Consider the following 27,727-nt stretch of genomic DNA (forward strand, 5'->3'; position numbering starts at 1 on the left):
AAAGTGGGCTGTGGGGGTGTGGCATGTCGCACGATGATGATGAATTCATTGATAAGGGGGTGGGGCTTACCACTATCTTGTATTGTCACGTCTTTGCCCCTGTATGTAGGCAACGCGAACTAGTCCTTGCATTCGCAGTCAAATGTTCAATACTGCATTTAAGCGCAAAGCGAACAAGAGTCGGCATAGGTAAACTATTAATCCTGATGGTTATACGTAATTTTTGTCATAGTTTCCCCTTACGTTAGGCGTACTTTTTAGGGTGGAAGACCACTCGTCTGAACAGGGCTCTGGAGAAATTATTAGTTTTTATGGTACTGTCAAAGTTGAAGTAATAAGCGATTATCGCAGTTGTTAAGGGATGTGTAAAACAAAAATCCTCATTTGAATCGTAATTTTCAAAATAAATAACCTAATGCAAGAATGTGCGTGGCGCTAAATGTACAGGATATTTAAAAAATATATCCCATAATTTTACAGTAGGTAGTATTCATGATAGGCATAAAAACAATCTAGAAACATATGTTCAGAAACAAATTCTTGTTGATGTATGGAAAATTTTGTGTTGAGAAAGATGAGTAGTCAGTGGCGTCTGCTGTCTTACTGATGATCTTCATTGCTCACATATCTTATTGGTTGTGTTCGTGTCTGCACTTAAGCCTCCGACTTTAATGTTGTTGTCAGACATAGCGCTTACAGCTGTCTCCCACATAGCCAGTCTGTACTTATGTCTTTAGGCTATGTGGGCAACAGAACAATATTAATGATTTCACTGAGTGTGAAAAACGTAGGCGGTAAAATGGAGTATTACTCCATGCGGAAATGAAGAAAATGATAGACATGATATTCCGCTGCGGCGTTAATCGCCAGGCACGTGTCATGTACGCAAAACGACATCCTCACGTGGTATTAAATCTGAAAAAAAGTTTTGCAGATTGTTATAGTGACTTGCAGACACGGGATATTTCGCTCAAGGACAACATTACGTACGCCGGTGTGAGGAGCGAGTATCACAACGACTAAAATATGATCATGATTGAAGTGTGCGAACAACTGCAAATGTTGCTGAATTTATGAGAAAGAAACTCTTTTGATAGAGTTAGCAAAATCCTTTCTAAAGAAAATCAATTCCGCAGTACTTTGCAGTTCTAGAAAACTGTAAATATAAATACAATTTATAAGCAGGAAGATAGTAAGGTACGCGCTATGAGAATGACAAACGCAGACAGTTGTTGCACTGATCTGACACACGGTGCGGTATAGCGCGAGTCGGGATACAGGCGTTCCACTTCCTGACGGAGAGGCGTGTTGGAATAACTGTCAGATTTGAGCCAAAGTGAACTGAGTCGCTGCTACTGACTTACGTACCGCCCACGAAGTCACCGCTGTTGTCAGGTGGGTCTTAGGTAAACTGAAGGCTTACCGCAATTTATTTCATGGCTGCTGCAAGAATAAAATCAGAACTAATTAAGTTACGATCGAGGCAAGGTTGTAATTTTAGAGTTTGCAACCAGTAATAACGGTTTAAGCATTTTGGAAAAACCATTTTAATAGCTTTCTTCTTGTTCTTTCTCTTTTGCCATTTTCCCTCACTGGGATAGGATTGCAGGAGAAAACCGAAACAAGGAAGAGTGTTGAAAGAGTCGCTCTATAGGTGATTGGTATATTAACTATAGGTGAGTAAAGATGTGAACATACATATTTTCGTAGAAAATCAAAAGGGTCGTAACGCATTAGGCGATCGAAACGAAATGTCCACTAGCACCGTTTGATCAGCGCTACCGAAACGAGGATTAGAATTTTTTTGCTAAATGTAGTTTGAATAATGAGTTGGAATAGGGATTCTGAAAGTTACGCTAATTTAAAGAAACACGATTTCAAAATCAATAATATGACGGCTGTGTGTGATTAAAAACCAACATTGCAATCTATAGATGTGTAAAATTTTTTTGACTTAAGAAGTTAATTTTGAGTAACGCTAGTGTTGTTCGAATAATCACAATAAAATCCAAATTAATCCCAAAAATTAATTCCAAAAAACTAAGGACACTATATAAAAGCTGGTGAAATTCTCGTCTCGGCTGATACACAGGGTGATTACGCGATGATGACACAATTTTTTAGGGTACATGGAAAAGGACAAATGTGTCAATTTGAGGTAAGGGACCCTGCTCCAGGAAGCGTTATAAGTGTTTTTGGTGCTAAGATTGTAGGATAGGCAATTTTCAGCAGAAATTGTAGTATGAACCAAAAGAAGAAGAAAAGTCTAGTAAACATGGGTTCTAAACTGTTTATCTTAGGAGCTATCAGTACTTGTGCATCTTCCCTATCGTGAAACATGTCTTCCACTAAACGGATGCGCATAGCTCTTAAAGTATGCATTTTACAGCCCATGTTTACCAGACAGTTTTTTCTTATTTTGCCCATAGCACCACCTCTAAAAGTTGTCTATCCTACAATCTTAGTAATAACATATACATGTATTCCACTGCCAGAAATACCAACACAATTTTCGCTTATAACTTTCGACTCGACCGTTCCTGCACCAAGGTCTCTTATCTCACATTCATACATTTACCCTTTTCCATCTTCCCTGAAAGTTTGTTTGATCATCACAGGGTCACCCTGAATAACACTTGTGGTGGCAATAAAGTTTTAAAACGGCATTTATTCATTAAGACGTCTGCAAACGATGGGTGAAAGATTATAACCAAAATTTTCGTAGTAATCTCAATTAAAATGTAATATGTCACAGAATCAGCACGTTAGCACAATTTGTGTGATCTATATGAACGGCTTGAGTAGTAAGAACAACAATAAATATTGCTAATGCCAGAATGTCTCCTATGTAAAAGGTGCGGCCAAATAAGTTTTGGCAGTCTGTTAAGTCCGCTAAACGAGATACGTCCTGTGATAGCGAGTGATGGTTGCTATGTGTGTGACGCCTCAGTCACTTTAAAAGTGAAAATTTTCGTGTGACGGGCTTACGGACTTAGTAAATTACTCCGTGTGCTCGTGGGTAAAGACAATATTTCTGCACTATGTATTAAGAAATCTAACACTAAATTGCACTGTGGTGTAAATTCTTGCATCATTTCACATTCTCGTATTATGTTCTTCCGTGCGTTTAACGGACTTACGGTTGTTTCACGGGACGCCACGAGTAATCAGAACTAAATTTTCAACTATAACTCAAACTCTGAATCGTTGATAACAAGGAAAACTTGTCAATCTGTCGTTACAGTCCCAGTTCATACAAACGTGTGACATTAGAGATTTATTTACTAAACTATAGTCATACTGTGTCGAGATCGACAGCCAATCCAATTTATACAATTAACTGGAAATAAGAGAACAGAATGCGCTGGGTGAATGACCGTCTCTACATGGGAACGACAGCAGCAGACTATAAAACTAATCAAACACATTACTCAGCCCATTCATTACCTAATCTCACTGCGCATAAATACAGTAGACACAGTTATCGGATGTAAAAGTAGCTGACATGTGGATCCCTGCAGATAGTAAAGACGACAGAATACACTACCAGATCAAAAGTATCCGGACTTCCCTATGTAATGCGAAAATATCAGTGCTGTAGTGCCAGTACCGCCAGTACTTGCTTCACATCTCCTGTGCAGCGAGCTACGTAAATTTAAGTATTAAGTGTGTTTTTCTTACTTGTCACTTCTTTTTTCGTGTGTTTTTGCTTTTAGGAAGCTTTAATTTTCGAGTACTAGTAATAGTGTTCCACAGATTTCGTGTTTGTTTTGAATACAGTCCATAGAAAGTTAGTGCTTATTTTCATTGTTTCCAACAAGCAGTGTCTAGTAACCACAGTTAAGTCAGCTATCAGCCACCTTTAGTGAATTATCAGTCTGTTTAAAAGTTGATTACTTAACTCTCTACAGTAAATTATTGATTTCTTAGGATGGATAGGATGTGTGACTGCTGTGTACGGACGCAGGAGGAGCTGGCCACTGTTCGCGAACAGCTGAACGTGCTGATGGCCGCGGTCAGCCGTCTTCAGGCTGCTACTTCGGAGTGTAGCGGCAGTGGGGAGTCTGGTGCGTCGCATGGTACACCCCAGGTGTTACATGCTTCACCCACGGTCCCTGATGTCGAGACATCTTCGCGGGTACCGGGTAGTGGCGGGTTCAACGGCGTTCACGTCGCACGAGGCGGAGGGTCAATGTGGAAGATGGCCGTGTGGCATCACCCGCTCTGCCTGTGAGTGGAAATGTGGCTTCTCCTTCAGCAAGGTCCGAGCAGGCACATGGGGGGAGGGGTTTATTAGTGATTGGGAGCTCCAATGTTAGGTGGGTGATGGAGCCCCGTAGGGAAATAGCAGAAAGGTCGGGGAAGAAGGCCAGTTGTCTGCTTGCCGGGGGGTCCCATCCGAGATGTGGAGGAGGCCCTGCCGGCGGCGGTAGAGAGCACTTGGTGCACCCGACTGCAAATTGTTGCTCATGTCGGCACCAATGATTCCATACAGGCGGTTGGCGGAGTTGGTGAAGGCGGAAAGCCTCGCTCGCGGGGTCGAATATGAGCTAATTATTTTTAGTGTCGTTCCCAGAACCGATCGCGGTCCTCTGGTTTGAAGCCGAGTGGAAGGCTTAAACCAGAGCCTCAGACGATTCTGCGGAGATCTGGTGTTCAAATTTCTCGGCCTCCGCTATCGGGTGGAGAAATATAGGGTCCCCTGAATAGGTAGGCGTGCACTACACGCAGGAAGCGGCTACAAGGGTAGCGGAGTACGTGTGGAGTGCACATGTGGGTTTTCTAGGTTAGAGAATTCCCTCCCTAGGCCCGACAAGACGCCTCCTGAGACGCGACAAGGTAGCAGTAGGCAAAACGCAACAGGAAATGACAATATTAATATGGAAATAGTAAACTGCAGGAGCGTCTATAGAAAGGTCCCAGAACTACTCTCATTAATAAACGGTCACAATGCCCACGTAGTACTAGGGACGGAAAGTTGGCTGAAACCAGATGTAATCAGTAATGTAGATGTAGAAATGACCAGTAGCTGTCACGAGAGACGGAACCGTCACTCAAAAAGGAGGCGGGGGTATTTTGTTGTCAATAGAGAGTCAGTAACAGGAGAAAGTGTCGGTCAGGAGACCTCAGGCAGTTCACACGTGGGTTAGTCATTGGATGTCACCTGAGTAACAAATCCGTGAGGGACAGTTCTACCCTTCTAAAGCTACCCAAGTCGATATTTGGTATGTGAATGGGAAGAAGAAGCAACAGGTAAATGAAGACTAGTCAGACCTCCTTACTGACGGATAAGTACCACCGAGCATTTTGGGGGTGGCTGAAAAAAATCTCATGAAGTCAGCGGGAGGAATCATTTGTGAGTTCCAAAGCGCTACAACGAGTCCAGCTAGCACAGTGACTGTGCAGGAGTTAAAAAGATTGGGGTAAACCGGTCGACCAGCTCCTCATAAACCACAAATATCTGTAGACAGTGATAAGCGACGCTTGAGGTAGTGTAGGAAACGAGGTCACGGGGCGGTGAATAACTGGAAAAGAGTGATTTGAAGTGATGAATCGTTCTATACCTTGTGCTAATCTGTCTTGGGCTTGGCGAAGCCTGGAGAACGTTACCTACTATCATGTGTAGGGGAAACAGGAGGTGGTGTGACGGTATTTGTGTGTTTTTCGTGGTTAAGGTGTGAAGCTCTGACCGTGTTTAAGAAAACGCTCAATACTGAAAGGTATGTCATAGTTTACGGCACTGCGTGCTGCGTACAGTGGATGAACAGTTCGGAGACGATGAATGTTTGTGTCAGCATTACAATACACCCTGTCATAGAGCAGCACATGTGAGGCAATGGTATGTGGACAACAATATTCCTGACATGAACTGGCTCTCCAACAGTCTCGATCTGAATCCAATGGAACACTTTTGAGATGGATTTTAACGTCTACTCAACTCCAGACCCCAGCGTCCAACATCACTACCGTCTTTGGTTTGGCCTTTGAAGAAGAATGGACTGCCATTCCACCACAGACATTCAGGTACATCATTAAAACTGTCCGCAGCGGATTTCAAGCCGTCATAAAGTCGAAGGATTGACACCCGTAGCACTTATATCGACTAACAGGTGTTCGTATAATTTTGATTATATACTACAAATGTTGTATGTTCTTAGACCTAATCAAATTATAAAATTTAAACAAGTGCAAAGCTCAAAATACGAAGGAAAGGTATAATTTTTTGTAGTACACAGTGACTTCTGCAAAAGAAAGTGTTGTGGATTGGCAAGAGGGCCAACCCACTATGAGAGGAAGCCGAAAGGCACGCGTTTTAGCTCACGCAGGCTGGCGTGAGGTCTGGAACAGGTCAAGGAAATGAGACTAACAAAAAACGTACGTAGCTGCTGGAATACTTAACTTTAATCCATAATTGGTGAACATCGCTCTTGACGGTACATGTTTTACAGCATCAATAGTAACTGGTAATGGCGCCTTGCTAGGTCGTAGCAAATGACGTAGCTGAAGGCTATGCTAACTATCGTCTAGGCAAATGAGAGCGTATTTTGTCAGTGAACCATCGCTAGCAAAGTCGGCTGTATAACTGGGGCGAGTGCTAGGAAGTCTCTCTAGACCTGCCGTGTGGCGGCGCTCGGTCTGCAATCACTGATAGTGGCGACACGCGGGTCCGACGTATACTAACAGACCGCGGCCGATTTAAAGGCTACCACCTAGCAAGTGTGGTGTCTGGCGGTGACACCAAAGAAAGAATGAAAATAAGTTAAATAAATGAGCTACAAATAATAACTGCATGCAGTTCGCTTAGATTTTTCTTTAAACCGTAAATAGAAACAATCATAAATATAATGCTAGAAAGAGAATTGACTTTCACTATTCATCCCTCGGCCTTAATGTAGAACAGAACGGGGAGAGGCACTCAGGCATAAAATTTTTTAACCATTTACCCAGTGATGTGAGTAATCTAACAGATAACAAAATTATCTACAAACACAAACTGAAGTATCTACTTGACAAATTTTTCTACTTCAAAGAAGGGTTCAGATTGTGTGACGATATAATGAGTGTGTACGCGATTAAAAATTGTTCAGTATAAATAACTGTACATAACCAGAACAAAGAACAGAAGTTTGATCACGATTAATGTAAAAGGCAATTTGTTGCCACGTTTTTCACTGTGAAAGTGTGTTGTATCTGCGAACACATAAAAACGGGAGAAAGCAATTACGATTCATGGAAAACACAAATAACTAGCTATTGAAGTAACTGAGTAAACATGGCAAATCTCAAAGTTGCACCAGTTCACTCCTGATTCTTATCACAATAAGGGAGATAGTTCGGATATTTGGATCATAGACTTTGGTGGAAACGCCTTTAGCTCTTGAAAGAGAGATGGTGTGTATACGACAAAGATGAGAATAAAATACGTTTAATGCTTTTCAAGAGCGGTATCACAGTATGTGACGGATATGAATTTCAGACGAAGGGTGAGATAGAAGAGTTCAAATAAAAAAAAGCCATGCAGCGCTTGTGATCTTAATTGTACTAGAGACAGGCTGTAGTTGCAAAAACAGTTCTACATTAACTTAACACATGTATCTCACATTCTGTCAATCGCTTTCTGGCTTTTTCTCAGGTGAATCTGTTGTGTACCATACGTAAGACGATACAACAAAAACTTGAAACCCATTCTCATGTAAGCTGTTGCTAATTCTAGTTATGAAATGACAATACAATACGTGCTCCAGTGATAGAACAGCCATGTTGCTCAGTGCTTGGTAAACTTTTGCAATGGCAATGCTCAGAACTTTCAGTTCTTATTCTCAGGTTACAATTATAGTAATAAAACTGAAGATTGTTGACTGGTTTTTATTTAGAATTTTCATACAACACACACGCAACCATTTTGTATTACACTACATTCTAATAAATTAAACAGATAAAAAGAAGAAGTACAAGTAAACTTACAAACAAAACCACATTTCTCTTTCGAACGCAATAAATATAGTGAATTTAACTACATAATGTTAATGAGCAATCTAATATGGACGTTGAAATTTAATAATAAAAAATTATTTCGATATAAGCATATTAAATTAGTGCATAACAGAGTGAAATGTCGTTTGAGAGAGAGAGAGGATAAACTTTTTTGGCAGCATATAGTTCCCATCATTAATTTTTTTCTTACTGATCCATAAATTGTTGTAACTAACGATATCATAGTATTTTATGTCTTATGTTATGTGACATACAGAAACATAAATACTTAGGAGGGTTCTGTTTTTATACATGAATGAATAGCTTCGATAATACGTTTCCATCGGTTAGTCCAAACTAATAATACGAAGAACTAGCAATAAATAGAAAGTTTTATTATTTACAGTTAAAATAAGGAATTCCAGTTTCCTACCGCTGACACTAAATCAGCGGTTGTTATTTACATTTTTACAGCTCATTGCATAGCAACATAGTACTTTATTCATTACTGATGAAATATAGAAACTCCTTTCCGCACCAGTTTTCCAAAAGAAAAAAAATATTTACAGGAAGATGACGCTCACAGGGGAGGCTTGTATTAATGTGAGTGGCCATACGAATTCATTACCATTACGTAATTCAGGATGTGAAGTGGCCCAAATGGATTTCTACAGATCCTCGAGTGGCACTCCACAGCGTACGTTGTAAAACTGGTCACACACTTGGAACTGCTGGTTGAAAAGGGTTCCGTTGGGACAAAGGAAGCTGCTGACCAAACTGTCTTGTCTGCACAAGTGGAAAGCCTGTAACATAGAATACCAATCATTCACATTCTTTCTTTAAACTGTTGCATTATATTGTAACATTTCGAAATAACTTTTTATTTTTGTGTAAGCAGTTTATTTAAATTATTTTCCTGAATTTACAGTGATAGTGTTGCTTTACGAAGACAGAAGACGTACAAGGGACACAGCACTTCATACAGATTAAAATTTTAGTTTGCGGAATAATAACTAAATTTGCTCATTTTCTTGGGATTAAAATTCTATATTTGCTTAAAGGACTAGATAAGTCTGTGTTTAGATTGTTGATAATTTTTCCAAACTAATGATCTTCTTTTAAAAGAGGCCATATGTAATTTACCTTACTGTTCGCTGTGACCATTCAGTACCCCCAACCCTCCAGAAACAGTTCCGCTATCCAACAATTAAACTTTCAGCGTGTAAGGAGCTGCCAGTGGATGCAGGTATCAATAGACACCGCTCCACTGAGTTTAATAGGATGAACACATAGTTAGCAATGACGATATATTCTTTGAAAAGATCGCGTTATGTGTAAAAATTATTTATAATCTTTTGAGATGAGCGTAACTGGCTTTGAAGTTAAGACTTCTGAGATGATTTAGGATCTCTACCCATTAAGTTGTTCTGCCGCGTCCCCTGGAAATAGATTCTCGTCATTTAAAAGTAAAGCGACAGCTACATAATTGGTGCTGGGTAGACCTTATACATCTGAAAAACGGAAACGCCTTCATAAACCATTTTCAGTCATGCGATCGAATAATAGAGGAAATAATTTCTGTCCCTTAGAGCTCACTGTATTAAAAAATTTCAGTTTTGTGCACCAAAAAATAAATTTTATATCTTCTGTTGTCGCTAGTTTTGTTACCATTAGTAGTAATAGTATCGCTAGTATTATTGTTATTAGTTCTAACTAAGTGTAGTTATTTCAAATGACATCACAAACATTCAAATCACGTTTAAAACTATTTTAACTGTTTAAATGATATCTTATGTTTCCAAGCATGACAGTTATTTGCACATATAAACAACGAATCCAGTTTCACGAGATTTATTTACATCTGTTACACATCGGTGGTTATATGACGTATGATGACATGAGCCACATGGTTTACATCATTGTTAATTATTATACAAATTTTGACAACTGCTGTGTTTTTAGCACCTTAACCACTTGCAAATGACTGAACAGTCAAAACTGTACTGTGTGAATTATAACAAATAGTACATTCGATGGAGAATATATCATTTATCAAATTCAACGAAACTGTACACCCAAAACAAACACAATTTTTTTTATTCTAATTCCCCACTATTTATCACATTAAAATTATCAGATTCTTTGTGTAACTACGATGTAAACGGTATTCTACGTGTAAAACCTTTGCGTGATTCAAGACAGCGCATGAAGGATCTAATTTGATCGGGTTAAAAAAATAAATAAAACATAATAAAATCAAAATAAGTAAAGAAAACGTACTGCGCGAATTTTACTTCCTTCTTGATTCACAGTCAAGCATGGGAGACCAGGAACTAAAAGCTACGAGTTTTGTAATGTTGAAAAGTAGTAAATTGTCTTGTCAAAAATCGCTGAGTATGACTAAACACAGGAAATAAGATATTTCTTTAGAGACTAACAACTGCCTTTGGGCAGTAACCTTCAGAGTGTTCTTACTTAGCAGCAATGTTAAGAAACATGAGAAATTCGGCTACTGCGCGTGAGCGCGGCAGTCGAAACCGGCAATTTAGCACTCACGGAGTGCGCCACCATAAATTTTATCGAACCTCCGGGCGACTTGCCATATATAAAGTGAGCCTGCTGAGCTGAGATATGTGATATTAGGCGCTGCCACTCGTGCGAACAAAACCGGCACCCATAAATCAGCCATCGCCAGCGGAGGCCGAACACGATTCAGGGCGGTGTTGCGTGTAGCTTACAGGTCGAAGACATGCCACCAGCACGCTGGAATGCCACGCAAAGGCCGAGGCGCGAAGAAAACGGGAGCGCGGTTCGTCCTCTCACACTCTCTTTGCATTTCTACACGCGATTACGTCAGATTTTTTGAAAGTACTACTTCCAACCTGTTTCTCACCCAGTGCTGATCACTTTGCGCAATACGTAAATTAGGCACGAGGAGAAATTCTGTGGAGCCATGGATTTTATCGGTACTCTAATTTAAACATGTTAAGCTCAACCAGTGTCGGATGCAGTCTGTATAACACTGTCGATTCTCATGCTATAGTTTCTGTCTGTCAGCCAGAGTTTGAGAACTATCCTTACCCACAAAAGGAAGATGGTGTTTAACGTCCATTCGATGACGAAGCCATTAAAGACGGAGCAAAAGTTTGAGTTGGGGAGGGATGGGGAACGAAACCGGCCGTGCATTAAAAGGAACTATTTCAGCACTCGCCTTAAGCGTTTTATGGAAATCACGGAAAACCTGAACTCGGGATGCCCTGAAGGGGATATGAACCTCCGTCCTACCAAAGCAGCACTGAATTCATTTCATGTCTACTCCTCAGAGCATCCTGATTCCTTGCGGTCTGGTTATTTTCGTTACTGAATTAACTGTATGACTTCGTATCTCAGAGAGAAACCATATTTTGCATGACCGTCTAACAGAAATACCAGACATAACATCTGATTTGCACTTATGTACGAGGGCGTGCATGCCTCCGAATTCTTTTGTAAACATTATTAAAGCTTTTTAAAGAAAACAAACGTTATTAATATTCTACATTTTTATTCTTCGTGTCTATATGTGTATTTCCCAACATAGTCACTCGTGACAAATATGTTTCTCCAAACGAGAGACCCGTTTGTTGATACCATCGCTGTAGAATGTTTGACTTTGTTGTCGACGGAGGTATAACCTCACCTCTGCTTGCACCACTTCATCACTATGAAAATAAAGTTCTCGAAGGTGTTCTCTAAGTTTTGGAAACTGATGAAAATCGGAAGGGGCCAAGTCGGGAATGGATGGAAGACTATCGATGACAGTGAACCCAAGGCGACGTAGTGCTGCCAGTGCTGCAGCGCTCGTGTGTGTCATGCTGAAGGAACGTGTATGGAAGAACTCTTCGAATTCGAAACTCGGTTACAGCACGTTGTTTCTCATGCACCGTCATAGTTACATTACATACTGCCATGTTACACACTACAATTAGAAACCCTCTAGCGGCAGAAGGCTGCAAAGACGTATACATAAAGAATAAAGGTGTACAATATTAGTAACGTTTGTTTAATTCCAAAAGTTGTAAGAGTTTTCACAGAACAAATCGGAGGCATTACTTTTGGGCACGCCCTCGTACATTCATAGAATAATCTAGCTGCTTATAATGTGTGCCCGATGGTTACGGTGGAGCTTTAGACCTCACACACTTACGATTAGTGAGTCCTGGTATTATAGACGAGTCACCAGACTGGACAAGTATTGTAAAGGAAATCAGCAGCGGCCTTACTTAAGAAACTATTCCGACATTTGCCTGTATAAGGCCTGTAACTGGCTGTGCCTTGTTGAAGTTACCAGCCCAGCATTCTCCTGAAGATACTTGGGAATTCACGGAATACATTGATGAAGAATGTTCGAAAAGTACATATACAATAAACTCGAGAAATACTTGACGCATTTCTCGCGAAGCATGCCTGATGTGACCGTCGGAGCAGGCCGCGGCGGCCGAGCGGTTCTAGGCGCTTCAGTCCGGAACCGCGCGACTGCTACGGTCGCAGGTTCGAATCCTGCCTCGGGCATGGATGTGTGTGATGTCTTTAGGTTAGTTAGGTTTAAATAGTTCTGAGTTCTAGGGGACTGATGACCTCAGATGTTAAGTCGCATAGTACTCAGAGCCATCTGAACCATTTGTGACTGTCGGGAATGTAAATACGCTTCTGCCATCACGATTCCACGACAGTCTAAGGTTCACAGCGAATAGCATACCTGCAGTCTGGCAGGCGTGCAACACCAGACTACACTCGAGGGAAATTCATTAATTTCATTTGAGTTATATCATTCATTTGGTGTGAGTAGACAAGAACTGTACTTATCATAAAATTTGTAGTATGTATTCACGATAACGTAGAGGTAATTATGGACCTGGGAAGATTTCGCGGATGCCACAGTATATAAAGTATTATGCCGTATTGGTTCCCTATGTTTTAGCGTTGAAAGGCAAAATACAAAGTTAATGATTGTCCGTTTGAAGTACCATGAATTACTTCAAGGCAGTCAGGAATCATCTAGTTCTTCTTCTTTGTTTGTTACTAGGGTAGATATGAGTAATCAGTACCGTATGTTAATCATTATACAGGTACAAAAATTTAGTTTTACGTTATCTTGGATACGTACCTATTTGATTGTATTGTCGTTAAGTATAGCATGCCTTAGTGAGGTTTTATTTTTAGCTGTCGTATGTAACTACTACCATACTACCCTGGTCCGTCTCCACATATACTAACAAGGAGATCACACCATAGGTCGTGCTCTGATGCAGTCTAAACTTGGCACTGCGAAAGGAGGCTGAAAATAAAGGGACACTTATGTTTGCTTGGGTGCCAAAAGTAAATAGTTTCCTGCAAAATGACGGCCAAAGTTTCTATGTCATTGTTTTTCTTTTGTATTGCCTTTCGTGTCGTGCTCATACAGCCATGTCAACAGTGGAAAGACGATACGACAGCGGGTTTGAGGCGACTCCCGTGTCAGCTGTGACGATGCGGATGTAACGACAATACAACACCCAATTCCCGAGCGGAGAAAATCTCCGATCCGGCGGGCAATCGAAAGCGTGCCCCTCCGATTAGTAAGCTTCTGCTTTAACCCAGCAGCTACTTAGGCGGACTCGCGCAGGCAGTATTCAAGTGAAATGGTGACGCAGTGGTTAGAAACAGAGTTTTGAATGAATTTTTGAGCTCTAAGTTCAGCCTTATGCATTTTTTCTGTCTTTTGTTGTCGCGGAAGTATGTGACATCAATATTTTTTGTGACACTGTGAAGCACAATAGACTTATTGACAAAAGAAATAAATATTTCAAGCCGCGCGGGATTAGCCGAGTGGTATGGGGCGCTGCAGTCATGGACTGTGCGGCTGATCCCGGCGGAGGTTTGAGTCCTCCCTCGGGCATGGGTGTGTGTGTGTGTTTGTCCTTAGGATAATTTAGGTTAAGTAGTGTGTAAGCTTAGGGACTGATGACCTTAGCAGTTAAGTCCCATAAGCTTTCACACACATTTGAACATTTTTAAATATTTCAAACTTTATTAAAATAGATTTTATCATCACAAATTCCATATAATCTTGTATAATTATGGTAACTGAAAACTTAAAACGTATAATTCTCGTACTTATTTTTTGCTTTGATTGTTATTTTTATGCTGCATTAGAACCAGTGCATCCCCCAGGGTGATATCTATTAAAAAAAATTCAGAGCATAAAAACTGAGAGTAGTGCGAGCAACGAGCTATGTCACTTATGCCAGTCATATTTTTTAGTGCGAATTTAATTAGGAAAACATCCTTGTCAAAGTGGCTAAATAGCTCGTGATCTGGCGATAACTTGGCGACGAACTACGCATATCGACACATTTTCTCGACAGCTGTAGCCTGCAGTTGATTATGGATCAATCGCTTCTACTTGTTATGTCAGTTTTCTGTGCGATGAAATTAGGGCACATCTGTAATTGGCGAATGCCATTCTTCATCTCTCAATAAAAGTGTACGTGGTATCTGCCGGGAATCGAACCCGGGACCCCATGATCCAGAGGTAGCAACGCTATCCGCTAGACCACGAGCTGCGGACTACACCCCACCCGTCAGTAAGATAGAGAAATGACTCCATTCTTATTTTAGGTCCCAAAACTTTGTCCAAAAACTGGTGACAGTTTTCTTTTCACGATTTTGTGGCTGTTGCGTACACATTCTGTTGCCATTCCAATATCTGGTTTACTCTTGTTGAACTCGAGGACCAAAAATTTGCCGCTAACTTAAATACTGTTGCTCACAGTTTTCTAGAAAGTTTTAATCCGTGTCACTGTGATGAGAAAAACTATTTTTAATAATATTTGAAATGCTTACTTCTTTTGCCGATAATTCCATTGTATTTCACGACGTCACAAAGAAACAGTGATGTCACGTACTTCTGCGCCAACAGAAGAGAGAAGAAAAGTAACAGAAAGTGGGATTTGAACACACGACACAAAAATTCGAAACCCTGCTCGTAGCCGCTGCGCTACCAACTCACTTGAACACAGCCTGCGTGAAAGGACTGATAAAGTGTCATTGAAACTTTGCCCGTCATTTTCTCGGAAACTATTTAGTCTTGGCACCTAAGTGAAAACATGTGTCCCTTTATTTTCAGCCTTCTTTCACCCCGCCAAGTTTCCACTATATTGGAGAGTGACCTCTGGCAGGTTCCCCTTGAAGTGTATATTCGAAACTTGATATTTCAACTTTGGAGCTTGTTTAGAAGAATTACTGTATTAACAAGAAATTGTGCTACGTATTGTAAATGTTGTATATTTTACTTCATATACGGAATACGCAAAATAATTCACAATGAAACTTTGCGTCCAATAATATCGAATTTTAAACGGTCAATCATTTTAGATGCAGAACAGGGGTTTGGAAACATAGGATTTTCTTTATTCCTTTTAATAGTTCCTGTCATCAAATTCTGTTAACATCGATTGAATTTAGCCGTAAACTCAAAAAAAGTGTTATGTCATGATGGCGATATGACGCTGAAGAACGATACTTCGATGGTATCATCATACAGAGAAGGCTGAAAATGAGAAAGTTTGATTTTTCTCTACAAGAGAGGACATATAAATCCTTAACGAAAGCAAACTGGGCATGCGGTCATATTAAGCCCCATCATAAACAGATATCTTGTTTATTCTGCGAAATTGTTCTCTGCAAGAATTTATTTATGCATTCTGTTACTTCGATGTCCCCACTGCCGATATTTTGCCCCAGGCTTCTAGAAGTGGCGTCATCATGTCGCTTATGTTTATGATATGATTGTTTTCAGTGCATGGTTCTAAAATGTTACACAAATTTTCACCGTATGTCAATCAGGAGAGTTTAGAGTCTTCAGCAGTCTTCGTGTTTTGGTTGGGAACCTCGTTATAGTATTTGTGGTGGTGCTCTTAGCTCACCTGATCTCTTGGAAGACAAATTTGTTCCCATGTACATTTATACCATGAAAGCCACCATATTTTCTGTGGTGGAGGGTACTTTATGTACCCTATTCCAAACGCTTAAGAATTGAGAAAAGAATGCATTAAAAACATGTCAAATAGAGAAACGGGGTTGTAAAGTTCATGGTAACCTTGCAGGGCCAGTGTGGCCGAGCGGTTCTAGGCGCTTCAGTCTGGAACCGCGCGACCGCTACGGTCGCAGGTTCGAATCCTGCCTCGGTCATCGATGTGTGCGATGTCCTTATGTTAGTTAGTTTTAAGTAGTTCTAAATTCTAGGGGACTGATGACCTTAGATGTTAAGTCCCATAGTGCTCAGAGCCATTTGAACCACTTTGAACCTTGCAGGTCGCTAGGGAGGTGCTCTCAGTGGGACTAAATGGAATTAATAATTGAAACCCTTCAGTTTCTCCCGGTGTCCTAGTTGTTCGAATTGTCTACAGGAGTATTGCTGGTTCATAGTGTCCAACGTGCGTAATATTTCGGTGCTGCAAACTCAACAGAATTGTGCAGTCCCTCCGAGGTGCTATGGAGTTTAAGCTTGTGTAGCTATTGTGGTGTCACCGCCAGACACCACACTTGCTAGGTGGTAGTCTTTAAATCGGCCGCGGTTCGTTAGTATACGTCGGGCCCGCGTGTCGCCGCTATCAGTGATTGCACACGGCAGGTCTAGAGAGACTTCCTAGCACTCGCCCCAGTTGTACAACCGACTTTGCTAGCGATGGATCACTGACAAATTACGCTCTCATTTGCCGAGACGATAGTTAGCACAGCCTTCAGCTACGTCATTTGCTACGACCTAGCAAGGCGCCATTACCAGTTACTATTGAGATTATGAATAATGTACCGTCAAGAGCGATGTTCACCAATTATGGATTAAAGTTAAGCATTCCAGCAGCTACGTACGTTTTTTGCTAAAGTCTAATTTCCTTGACCTGTTCCAGACCTTACGCTAGCCTGCGTGAGCTAAAACGCGAGCCTTTCGGCTTCCTCTCAAAACCGGTGTTGGCTCTCCTGCCAACCCACAACAGCTATCAGTTCAACTGAGTTTTGATCCATATGCACGGTGGTCCACTGATCGTGACCGGGCCAAATATCTCACGAAATAAGCGACAAACGAAAAAAACTACAAAGAACGAAACTTGCCTAGCTTGAAGGGGGAAACCAGATGGCGCTATGGTTGGCCCGCTAGATGGCGCTGCCGTAGGTCAAACGGATATCAACTGAGTTTTTTTAAAAAGTAGGAACCCCTATTTTTATTACATATTCGTGTAGTAGGTAAACAAATATGAATGTTTTAGTTGGACCACTTTTTTTGCTTTGTGATTGATCGCGCTGTAATAGTCACAAACATATGGCTCACAATTTTAGACGAACAGTTGGTAACAGGTAGGTTTTTTAAATTACAATACAGAAAGTAGGTACGTTTGAACATGTTATTTCGGTTGTTCCAATGTAATACATGAACCTTTGTGAACTTATCATTTCTGAGAACGCATGCGTGGTCGAGCGGATCTAGGCGCTACAGCCTGGAACCGCGCGACCGGTACGGTGGCAGGTTCGAATCCTGCCTCGGGCATGGATGTGTGTGATGTCTTTGGGTTAGTTAGGTTTAAGTAGTTCTAAGTTCTAGGGGACTGATGACCTTAGAAGTTAAGTCCCATAGTGCTCAGAGCCATTTGAACCATTTTTGAGAACGCATGCTGTTACAGCGTGATTACCTGTAAATACCACATTGATGCAATAAATGCTCAAAATGATGTCCGTCAACCTCAATGCATTTGGCAATACGTGTAACGACATTCCTCTCAACAGCGAGTGCTTCGCCTTCCGTAGTGTTCGCACATGCATTGACAATGCGCTGACGCATGTTACCAGGCTCTGTCGGTGGATCACGAGAACAAATATCCTTCAACTTTCCCCACAGAAAGAAATCCGGGGACGTCAGATCCGGTGAACGTGCAGGCCATGGTATGGTGCTTCGACTACCAATCCACCTGTCATGAAATATGCTATTCAATACCGCTTCAACCACACGTGCGCTATGTGCCGGACATCTATCATGTTGGGAGTAGATCGCCATTCTGTCATGCAGTGAAACATCTTGTAGTAACATCGGTGAAACATTACGTAGGAAATTAGCATACATTGCACCATTTAGATTGCCATCGATAAAATGGGGACCAATTATCCTTCCTCCCATAAGGCCGCACCATACATTAACCCGCCATGGTCGCTGATGTTCCACTTGTCGCAGCCATCGTGGATTTTCCGTTGCTCAATAGTGCATATTATGCCGGTTTAAGTTACCGCTGTTGGTGAATGACGCTTCGTCGCTAAATAGAACGCGTGCAAAAAATCTGTCATCGTCCCGTAATTTCTCTTGTGCCCAGTGGTAGAACTGTACACGACGTTCAAAGTCGTCGCCATGCAATTCCTGGTGCATAGAAATATGGTACGGGTGCAATCGATGTTGATGTAGCATTCTCAGCACCGACATTTTTGAGATTCCCGATTCTCGTGCAATTTTTCTGCTGCTGATGTGCGGATTAGCCGCGACAGCTTCTAAAACACCTACTTGGGCATCATCATTTGTTGCAGGTCGTGGTTGACGTTTCACATGTGGCTGAACACTTCCTGTTTCCTTAAATAACGAAACTATCCGGCGAACGGTCCGGACATTTGGATGATGTCGTCCAGGATACCGAGCAGCATACATAGCACGCGCCCGTTGGAAATTTTGATCACAATAGCCATAGATCAACACGATATCGACATTTTCCGCAATTGGTAAACGCTCCATTTTAACATGGGTAATGTATCACTAAGCAAATACCGTCCGCACTGGCGGAGTGTTACCTGATACCATGTACTTATAAGTTTGTGACTATTAAGCACCATCTATCACAAAGCGAAAAAAGTGGTCCAACGAAAACATTCATATTTCTTTACGTACTATACGAATATGTAATAAAAAATGGGGGTTCCTATTTAAAAAAAAACGCAGTTGATATCCGTTTGACCTATGGCAGCGCCATCTAGCGGGCCAACCATAGCGCCATCTGGTTTCCTGTTTCAAGCTAGACGAGTTTCGTGCTTTGTAGTTTTTTCGTTTGATGCTTATTTCGTGAGATATTTGGCCCGGTCACTATCAGTGGACCACCCTGTATACTTCTGTTGGTTATCCCTACGTTGTTGAGTTTCGTTATTTGTTTTTATCCCCAGGACCGCTGCTTCAGAAATCTCAGTTATGAATTATGTAAAGCTATCTGACGCAGTTCATTCACTGCTCGCTGGTTCCAAGTGTGAGTTTTTATCCCCAGGACCGCTGCTTCAGAAATCTCAGTTATGAATTATGTAAAGCTATCTGACGCAGTTCATTCACTGTTCGCGGGTTCCAAGTGTGAGAGGGTGACGGGTAGTAGACTGGGCTGTCTACCAAAAATCCCATGCTGGGGCTTGTCCAGCCAAGTTATATATCATACTCTCGTAAATCTCTTAGTACGCGATCTGCGGTCGAGGGCGCATGTTGGCAACCGAAGATGCGATTGCGTAGGCATATGTGACCGGTGACACCCGGCGGAGAGCACCAGTTCCTGTAGTGTGGATGTAGGCGCTCTTTTGAGAACATAACCAGAATTCCGGTTGATGAGATTTTCTCTGATGTGTATTTCAAACTATAACGATGCTGTCCCAGTATTACGTCGTTTGTGCTAAAATCCTGGTGCTTTCATATATCACTGCTATTATCTGCAGAAGACAAAGGCTGTGTTTAGCGTGGTGCAGTGACCAGGAAGCATGAACGTCTTATGATACTGTTGCTGTTTATTTTAATCTTGGCCAACTCCTTTGTAAAAGAAACTCAATAATATGTTTATGCATGAGTCCAGACTTTTGTCTTTTCTAATTGTATGTTATGTCCCTTTGCCAGGCAGCGATCAGCTATGGCCGGCTTGACAAGCTTAATATGTCGCTTGTGCTCAGTACAACACTCGGCAAGTGTGTGAATTGTTTGGCCTATATAGGTGCTGCTATATTTGCAAGGAACACCATACACACTGGGCATATGAATAGCCATGTCATCTTTATCTGGGTGCACCATGTCTCAGTGTCTCATAACTCCAGGTTGGGGGGGGGGGGGGGGGGCGTTAAGGAGGGCGGGGACAGAACACTGGTCTCATTCCATGTCCCTGCAGCACTCATTCTAACTTGCTGCTCGTTGCCCCACAATCCACTAAGCGTCCTTCATTGGTTAGACCTGAGAGCATTTGCTGTGTGTCCCTTGCTGAACAATTCTGTGTAAACGAGCATCTTCAATGCTGCAATTCAGACTATAGGTGGTGGTCGTCGGAAGCAATCTTTGCTGTGTGTACTAACGTGTTCAGGACCGTTTTCTTGTGTGCTGTTTGGTGGAAACTATTTGCATTCTAGTATCGATTAGTGTACATTGGTTTCCTGTGCACTGAATGACCAAGCTGACGTCCTGTCTTCTGCTCAACAAAAACATCCAAGAACGGTAGCTTACCGTCGTTCACTATCTCATCTACATCTACATCAACATGGGCACTCTGCAAATCACACTTAAATGCTGGAAGAGGGTGTTTCGAACCACTTTCACTATAATTCTCTATCATTCTACTTTCGAACAGCGAGCAGAAAAAGCTAGTACCTATATCGTGCTGTGCGAACTCGGATTTCCCTTATTTTTTATGACGATCGTTTGCCTATGCACGTCGGTGTCAGCAAAATATTTTCACATTCGTGAGAAGAGAAACGCGCATTTGTTTTAATGATGCCCACTGCAAATCCTGTATCATTTCCGTGACACTCTCTTCCCTGTTTCACGACAATAAAAAACAGGCCGTTCCTCTTTGAATTTTCTCGATCTACTCAGTTAATTCTATCTGGTTAAGATGCCACATCGCGCAGCGGTACTCCAAAAGAGGGCGGACAAGCGTAGTTTGGGAATTCTCTTTAGCAATTCTGCTAATAAATCGCAGTCTTTGTTTCGCTTTCCGAACAACATTCTCTATGTTTTCTTTCCAATTTAAGTTGTTCGTAATTGTAATTCCTAGATATTTTAGCCGAAGTTTAACGGATTCGTTTCAGTTCTCATGTGGATGATCTCACACTTTTCATTATTTGGGGTCAATTGCTAATTTTCGCACCATAAAGATATCTGAATCGTTTTGCATTTGGTTTGATGTTCTGATGACATTACTAGAAAAAAAGACAGCATCATTTGCAAACAACCAAAGGCGGCTGCTCAAATTTTCTCCTAAATCGTTGATATAGATCAGGAACAGCAGAGGGTCTCTACCACAACCTTGGAGAACGCCAGAAATCACTTCTGTTTTACTCGATGACTTTCCGTCAGTTATTACGAACTGTCGCATAACTGAGAAGATATTCCATAAGCACGCTATTTCATTAAAATCACTTGTAGGTGTCAAAAGCCTTCTGGGAATCTAGAAATACGGAATTAATTTGAAATCCCTTGCTAATAGCACTCAACACTCCATGTGAGTAAAGGACTAGTTGTGTTTCACAACAACGATGTTTTCTGAATCCGTGTTGACTGTGTGTCAATAGACCGTTGTCTTCGAGGTAATTCATAATGTTCGAACACAATGTATGTTCCAAAATCGTGCTGCATATCGACATTAATGATATGAACCTGTAATTCAGTGGATTACTCCTACTACCGTTCTTGAATATTGGTGTGATCTGTGCAACTTTCCAGTCTTTCGGTACGGATCTTTCGTCTAGCGATCGGTTGTATGTGATTGTTAAGTACGGAGCTATTGTATCAGCATACTCTGAAAGGAACCTTACTGGTATATAGCCTGGACCGGAAGACTTGCTTTTGTTAAGTGATTTAAGCTGCTTCACAACTCCGAGGATATCTACTTCTATCTTCGGCAGCTGTTCGAATTCTGGAATATATACTTCGTATTCTTTGGTGAAGGAATATCAGAAGGCTGTATTTAGTAACTATGCTTTAGCAGCACTGTCATCGATAGTATCTCCATTGCTATCCCACAGAGAAGTCATTGATTGTGTCTTGCCGCTAGCATGCTTTACATACGACCAGAATCGCTGTGGATTTTCTGCCAGATTTCGAGACAATGTTTTATTGTGGAAACTATTATAAGCATCTCGCATTGAAGTCCGGGATAAATTACGAGCTTCTGTAAAGGATCGCCAATCTAGGGGACTTTGCGTTCGTTTAAATTTAATGTGCTTTTTTAGTTGTTTCTGCGACAGTATTGTGACTTTTGTTGTGTACCAAGGGGGATCAGCTCCGTTGTTGATTAATTCATTTGTAATAAATCTTTCAATTGCTGTTGACACTGTTTCTCTGAATTCAAGCCACACCAGGTCTACACTCATATTATTAATTTGGAAGGCGTGGAGATTGTCTCTCAAGAATGCGTCAAGTCAATTTTTATCTGTCTTTTTGAACAGGTATATTTTTCGTTTATTTTTGGAGTATTTGGGAATTACGGTATTCAGGCTCGTTCTCGATAGTAAATTTAATTTTGGGCTGACACTGTCAGTGTAATTGATGATCATCTGCAGTACACTTTCACCATGAGGCCGTATCAGGAAGGTGTTACCAACATATCGTAGGAAGAAAGACGGCAGAAACGTCACAGAGTTTAGAGCCAGTTCCTCAAAGTGCTACACGAACGAATTCGCGACTGACAGAGACAGTTGTGATCCCTTCGCTGTGCCATCCGTCATCTCATAACATCGGTCGTGGTACAAGAAGTACGTACTCATTAGAATATGAAGGGACAACTTGATGATTCCAGATGTAAGCTATGGGAGCAAAAGTTCCAGCGTTTCTTATACTAGCACCCTCACATACACGCGCAGCTCGCTTTCCACACATGCGTACCTTTGGCCCTCTCTGATCGGTGCCACATGCTGCAACGTGCCCATACAAGAAGAAGACCGTACCAGGACCGCACAGTGGCGGAGATAGCCATCCAAAGCTCCAGTGTTTTATTTGAAATGACGTGGCTTGTAAACCGAGAAGATTTTATTCAGGCATGCCATTGAGAATGGCCCTGAATACACACATAAGAGAAATGAATGTACTTATTCAATTGTTTTTATATCTCGCAAACGATGTCCAAAGGCGAAGACTCGTTCCATACGGGCTAAAACGGTTGATGAAGAAGCCATCTGCTCTTTTATAAATAATACACTGAAGAGCAAAAGAAACTGGTACACCTGCCTAATATCGCGTAGGGCCCCCGCGAGTGGGCAGAAGAGCCGCAACATGACGTGGCATGGACTCGATTAATGTCTGAAGTAGTGCTTGAGGGAAATGTCACCATGACTGCAGCAGGGCTGCCCACAAATCCGTAAGGGTACGGGGCGGTGAAGATCCATTCTTAACAGCATGTTGCAAGGCATCCCAGATATGCTCAAAATGATCATGTCTAGGAAGCTTGGTGGGCAGCGGAAATGTTTAAACTCAGAGAAGTGTTCCTGGAGTCACTCTGTAGCAATTATGGACGTGTGGGGTGTCGCACTGTCCTGCTAGAATTGCCCAAGTCCGTCGGAATGCACAATGGACATGAGTGGATGCAGGTGATCAGACAGGATGCTTACGTACGTGTCACCTGTCAGAGTCGTATGTAGACGTATCAGAGGTCCCATATCATTACAACGGCACACGCCCCACACCATTACAGAGCCTCCACCAGCTTGAACAGTCCCCTGCTGACATGCAGGGTCCATGGATTCATGAGGTTGTCTCCTTGCCCATGCACGTCCATCTACTTGAAACAATTTGAAACGAGACTCGTCCGACCAGGCAAGATGTTTCCAGTCATCAACAGTCCAATGTCGGTGTTGACAAGGCGTAAACCTTTGTGTCGTGCAGTCATTAAGAGTACACGAGTGAGGCTTCCGTTCCGAAAGCCCATATCGATGATATGGGCGGCCAACACTTGTTGATGGCCCAGCACTGAAATCTGCAGCAATTAGTGGAAGGGTTCCACTTCCGTCACGTCGAATGATTCTCTTCAGTCGTCGTTGATCCCATTCTCGTAGGATATTTTCCCGGCCGCAGCGATGTCGGAGATCTTATGTTTTACCGGATTCCTGATATTCACAGTAAGCTCGTGAAATGGTCGTGCGGGGAAATCTCCACTTCATCGCTACCCCGGAGATGCTCTGTCCCAGTGCTCGTGCGCTGAGTATGACACCACTTTCAAACTCACTTAAATCTTGACAACCTGACATTGTAGCAGCATTAACCGATCTAACAACTGCGTCAGACACTTGTGTCATATAGGCGTTTCCGACTGCAGCGCCGCATTCTGCCTGTTTATATATCTATATTTCAATACGCAAGTCTATACCTGTTTCTTTGGCGCTTCAGTGAATGTGACGAATACAGGTGTGATTCCCTCAAAAAGAGCGGTTGAGTGTCACTCATTTACAGCTAAGTGACAGCATACGCCATCATTATAGATGCGAGAGCGCTTGTCATACATGTCAATAGAATGGGATCTTGAGCAGCTGAATCTTACGTATCGCTGGAAAAAGCTTATGGCGTGGTCGGAAACACCCAAATGGTAGTATCGTGAATTGAGGCGGCAATCATTAAAACAAAAACGTTTCCGTAGAGGCAGAATCTTCTCACGAAATTTCAGTCACCAACTTTCTCCTCAGAGTGTAAAAATATTTTGTTGGGGCGTAGGAGTGATCATCATAATGAAATAAGAGAAGTTAGAGCTCGGATAGAAAGATTTAAGTGTTCGTTTTTCTCAAGCGCTCTTCGAGAGCGGAATGATAGAGAAACTACTTGAAGGTGATTTGATGAACCTGTCGGGAATTGCAGAGTAATCATGTAGACGTAGATGTAGATCCCTTTGTGCGCATTGTACTGCTGGCAAGATGTGTTTTTAGGAGGATTAGATGTTTACACAAGATTTGTAAATCATCTTGACGAATGTTGGAAATTGCAGACATCCTACAGCGTCCCAGATCTGTTCAGATTAGACGAATTTATCGGTTATATCATTGTGGTTCCTTGAAGAAGGTCACTACAGATGTATACCCTTGTCAGCGTGAGCCACCCTTTTGTCTCTAATGATATCGATGTAAACGATATTTTAAACTCCAGTCATCCTCCTAATAAACAAAAAATGACCTGGTATTATGGATAGTAGTGTATTTTTAAGTGATTTTTTAGCTATTCCTTACACAAATTTTTAAATGTTTTACGTTGCAAATAGGAGCTCTAACACTTATAGCGGAGTTTTTATGGTACTGCGTTCTGAAGCTGAAAATCAGGTTCACCTGTGAGTTATGGATTTCAATGTCACGGTAAGGAAGATGAACATAGGTACTTTATGGAGAGACCTTTGAGAGTAGATCTTGATATTGTCTTGTTTATGACAGTGAATGCAACGTGCTGTTCATGATTTTGGTCACTTGATTTTTCTAAGATCCAAGTAGTGTGGAAGTCTTGTACCCTCATGAGCTGCAAATAGCCCTAGACATGGTAGAGTAGGCCTTTCAATTGATAAGTGTTACAGGCTTGCAATTGAAGATAATCGGCAACCCAGTACACCCATTTGGAAATGTCGCGTAAGTTGTGCAGTGAGTTAACTGCCAACCATAGGCACTGCATGTTTCCATAGGATTACTAAATCATTTCTGATAAATTCAAGTATGGTTCCCTCAATAACCCGCTTGCTTTGGATGTCTTTTGCTGGCCAAGGTTACAGAGGACTGTGATAAACGAGGGTCTGCTGCTACGGCCTATACAACACTCCACATAACAGCTTAGGATTGTCGGTATATCATGCACGCTGTTCTGGAGCAGTTCCACAGCGGGTTCTTCCGAAGGTATGTGGCGTTGTCGTTTACATATAACTCCCGTAAATTACAGGTGCAGAGCTCACGTTCAATAACGTCCATGATGCGTTCAGATCAGAGGAATTTGATAACTACAACATCAATGTGAATGCTCCTCAACACTTTGCAGCACGATTTAAGCCTTATGCCACAGAAAATTATCATGACGCTTGTTGAGGAGGTCCTCACAATAGTAGAATATTTAATGTGAAATGACTGTATGTGGGGACTTGAGAAATTCTACAAGCGTGCTAGGTTGTAGGACATTGTGTTCTGCACTTCTTGTCAGACAGTCGAGCAGCATGAATTGTGACGCATGGATGCTCTGTGTTAAGAGGCAACTTGCGTATAGGACTGGCACCAGAAAGCACCCGAAGTGCGGACGCGTGTGTCATCAGCACAGTGTTTTGCGGTGACCATGTCCGGCTGGCAGGAGCCAGTGGTGCGGAAACTCTCTGAAAGACGGGGCAGCCTGGAAGCACTCTTCGGTGCAGTGTTTGTTACAGTAAAGCCACAGTTGTTCACATGCTATCTCAGCAATGGTGACAGTTGTTTAAACATTAAGTATGAGCATAGCAAAGGTGGACTTAAATTTAGAGCAAGTCAACTCTGACTTTCGAACGTAGGGTAACTGGTATGGGGTAAAGTGTTTAAATGTGACGTCAGATGGTAGGGGAATTTTTGAAACACACCTGCCGCGCTGTTTTTAAACTAAGTCAAGTGAACTGGAACGTCATAGGGAAACACATGATATTTGAATTTCTCGTCATTTTCAAATTAACACAAGCGACCCGGCGACCATGCAGCCTGCCCTCATATCCTCTGGTCTGCCATTTTGGATTGTGATATTACTGCGCTGAGGAAAACGCAGGAAATCTGAAACCCATGCCACCTGCACCCGAATCCACAACTTCATTATCTTCGTTCGCCATGTAGTGTTTTTATGAATTTCACACCAACAGGACAATGCCTATACTGGCTTTTTTGAATTTCGGCCATCTTACACTGGACTCGTAGAGGTGACATCATAGGAGTGGGGAAAACGCTATATTGTTTGAAAACTACGACAAATTATGAATATCCTGCCATTTTATACATAGGGTAATAGGCACATTTCGAATTTCTGTCCTCATTTTTTTCTATTTTCCACCATTTTACGTACAGAGCGATTTTCCTATATCAGAGAGATGGACGGGAGAAATCTGGCAAGAGCACATGATGTCATAGGGGTGAGGAGGAAATCGGGCAACAATACAGACTGAAAACTTACCGATATAGCCCGACAACTCATTTTTCTAATGCTTTGGAGAGGTACAACGGTGTTACTACTGACATTATTGTGCAGATTGGGTACGATTTTCGGTCATAACTGGTAGTAATTGAGGGAATTCTGACTGCATGACAGCACATCAGGGACATCCTGTGTCCTGATGTGCTACCTCTGATGGGACAGTATAGTGGTGCCATTTTTGAACAAGACAATGCTCGTCCACTCATGGCATCTATCCCTATGAACTGTCTGCGTGATTCTGAGGTGCTCCTGTGGCCACCAGTATCCCTAGATCAGTCGTCGATAGAACATGTGTGGTACCAGCTTGGAGGCCATCTCGATCCCAGTGCCATTGCTCACAATATCAAGAACCATTTACAACAGTTGATGCCCACTTGTCTCAGGAGAGAAAACAACGGCTTTATGTCACCATTCGCAACCGAATCAGTGTAGACATTCACGCCAAGTGGAGTGCAATGTCATACTGATAAGCAGACTCACACTCTCAAGGTCATTGTAAATTTGACTCGATTTTGTAACCACTGAAATGACATTACATATTCCCTAGACCGGAAAAGTTTAATTTCGTTTCCCCTTTCCTTTTTGGGTGCT

General features: G+C 41.9%; 1 protein-coding gene across 1 annotated transcript in view; it reads right to left on the reverse strand.

Moving 5' to 3' along the window:
* Positions 1 to 7,879: 7,879 nt before the first annotated feature.
* The window catches only part of LOC124555793 (U-scoloptoxin(01)-Er1a-like), a 98,614-nt gene continuing 78,766 nt past the window's right edge, over positions 7,880 to 27,727 (reverse strand). Inside the window, exon 3 of the mRNA XM_047129854.1 lies at positions 7,880 to 8,777. Within this exon, the coding sequence (XP_046985810.1) occupies positions 8,643 to 8,777 (135 nt within the window). The 3' untranslated portion in view covers positions 7,880 to 8,642. The remainder of the gene's footprint in view (positions 8,778 to 27,727) is intronic.

This window comes from Schistocerca americana, chromosome X, assembly GCF_021461395.2.
Source record: "Schistocerca americana isolate TAMUIC-IGC-003095 chromosome X, iqSchAmer2.1, whole genome shotgun sequence".
In the NCBI taxonomy this organism is placed as follows: domain Eukaryota; kingdom Metazoa; phylum Arthropoda; class Insecta; order Orthoptera; family Acrididae; genus Schistocerca; species Schistocerca americana.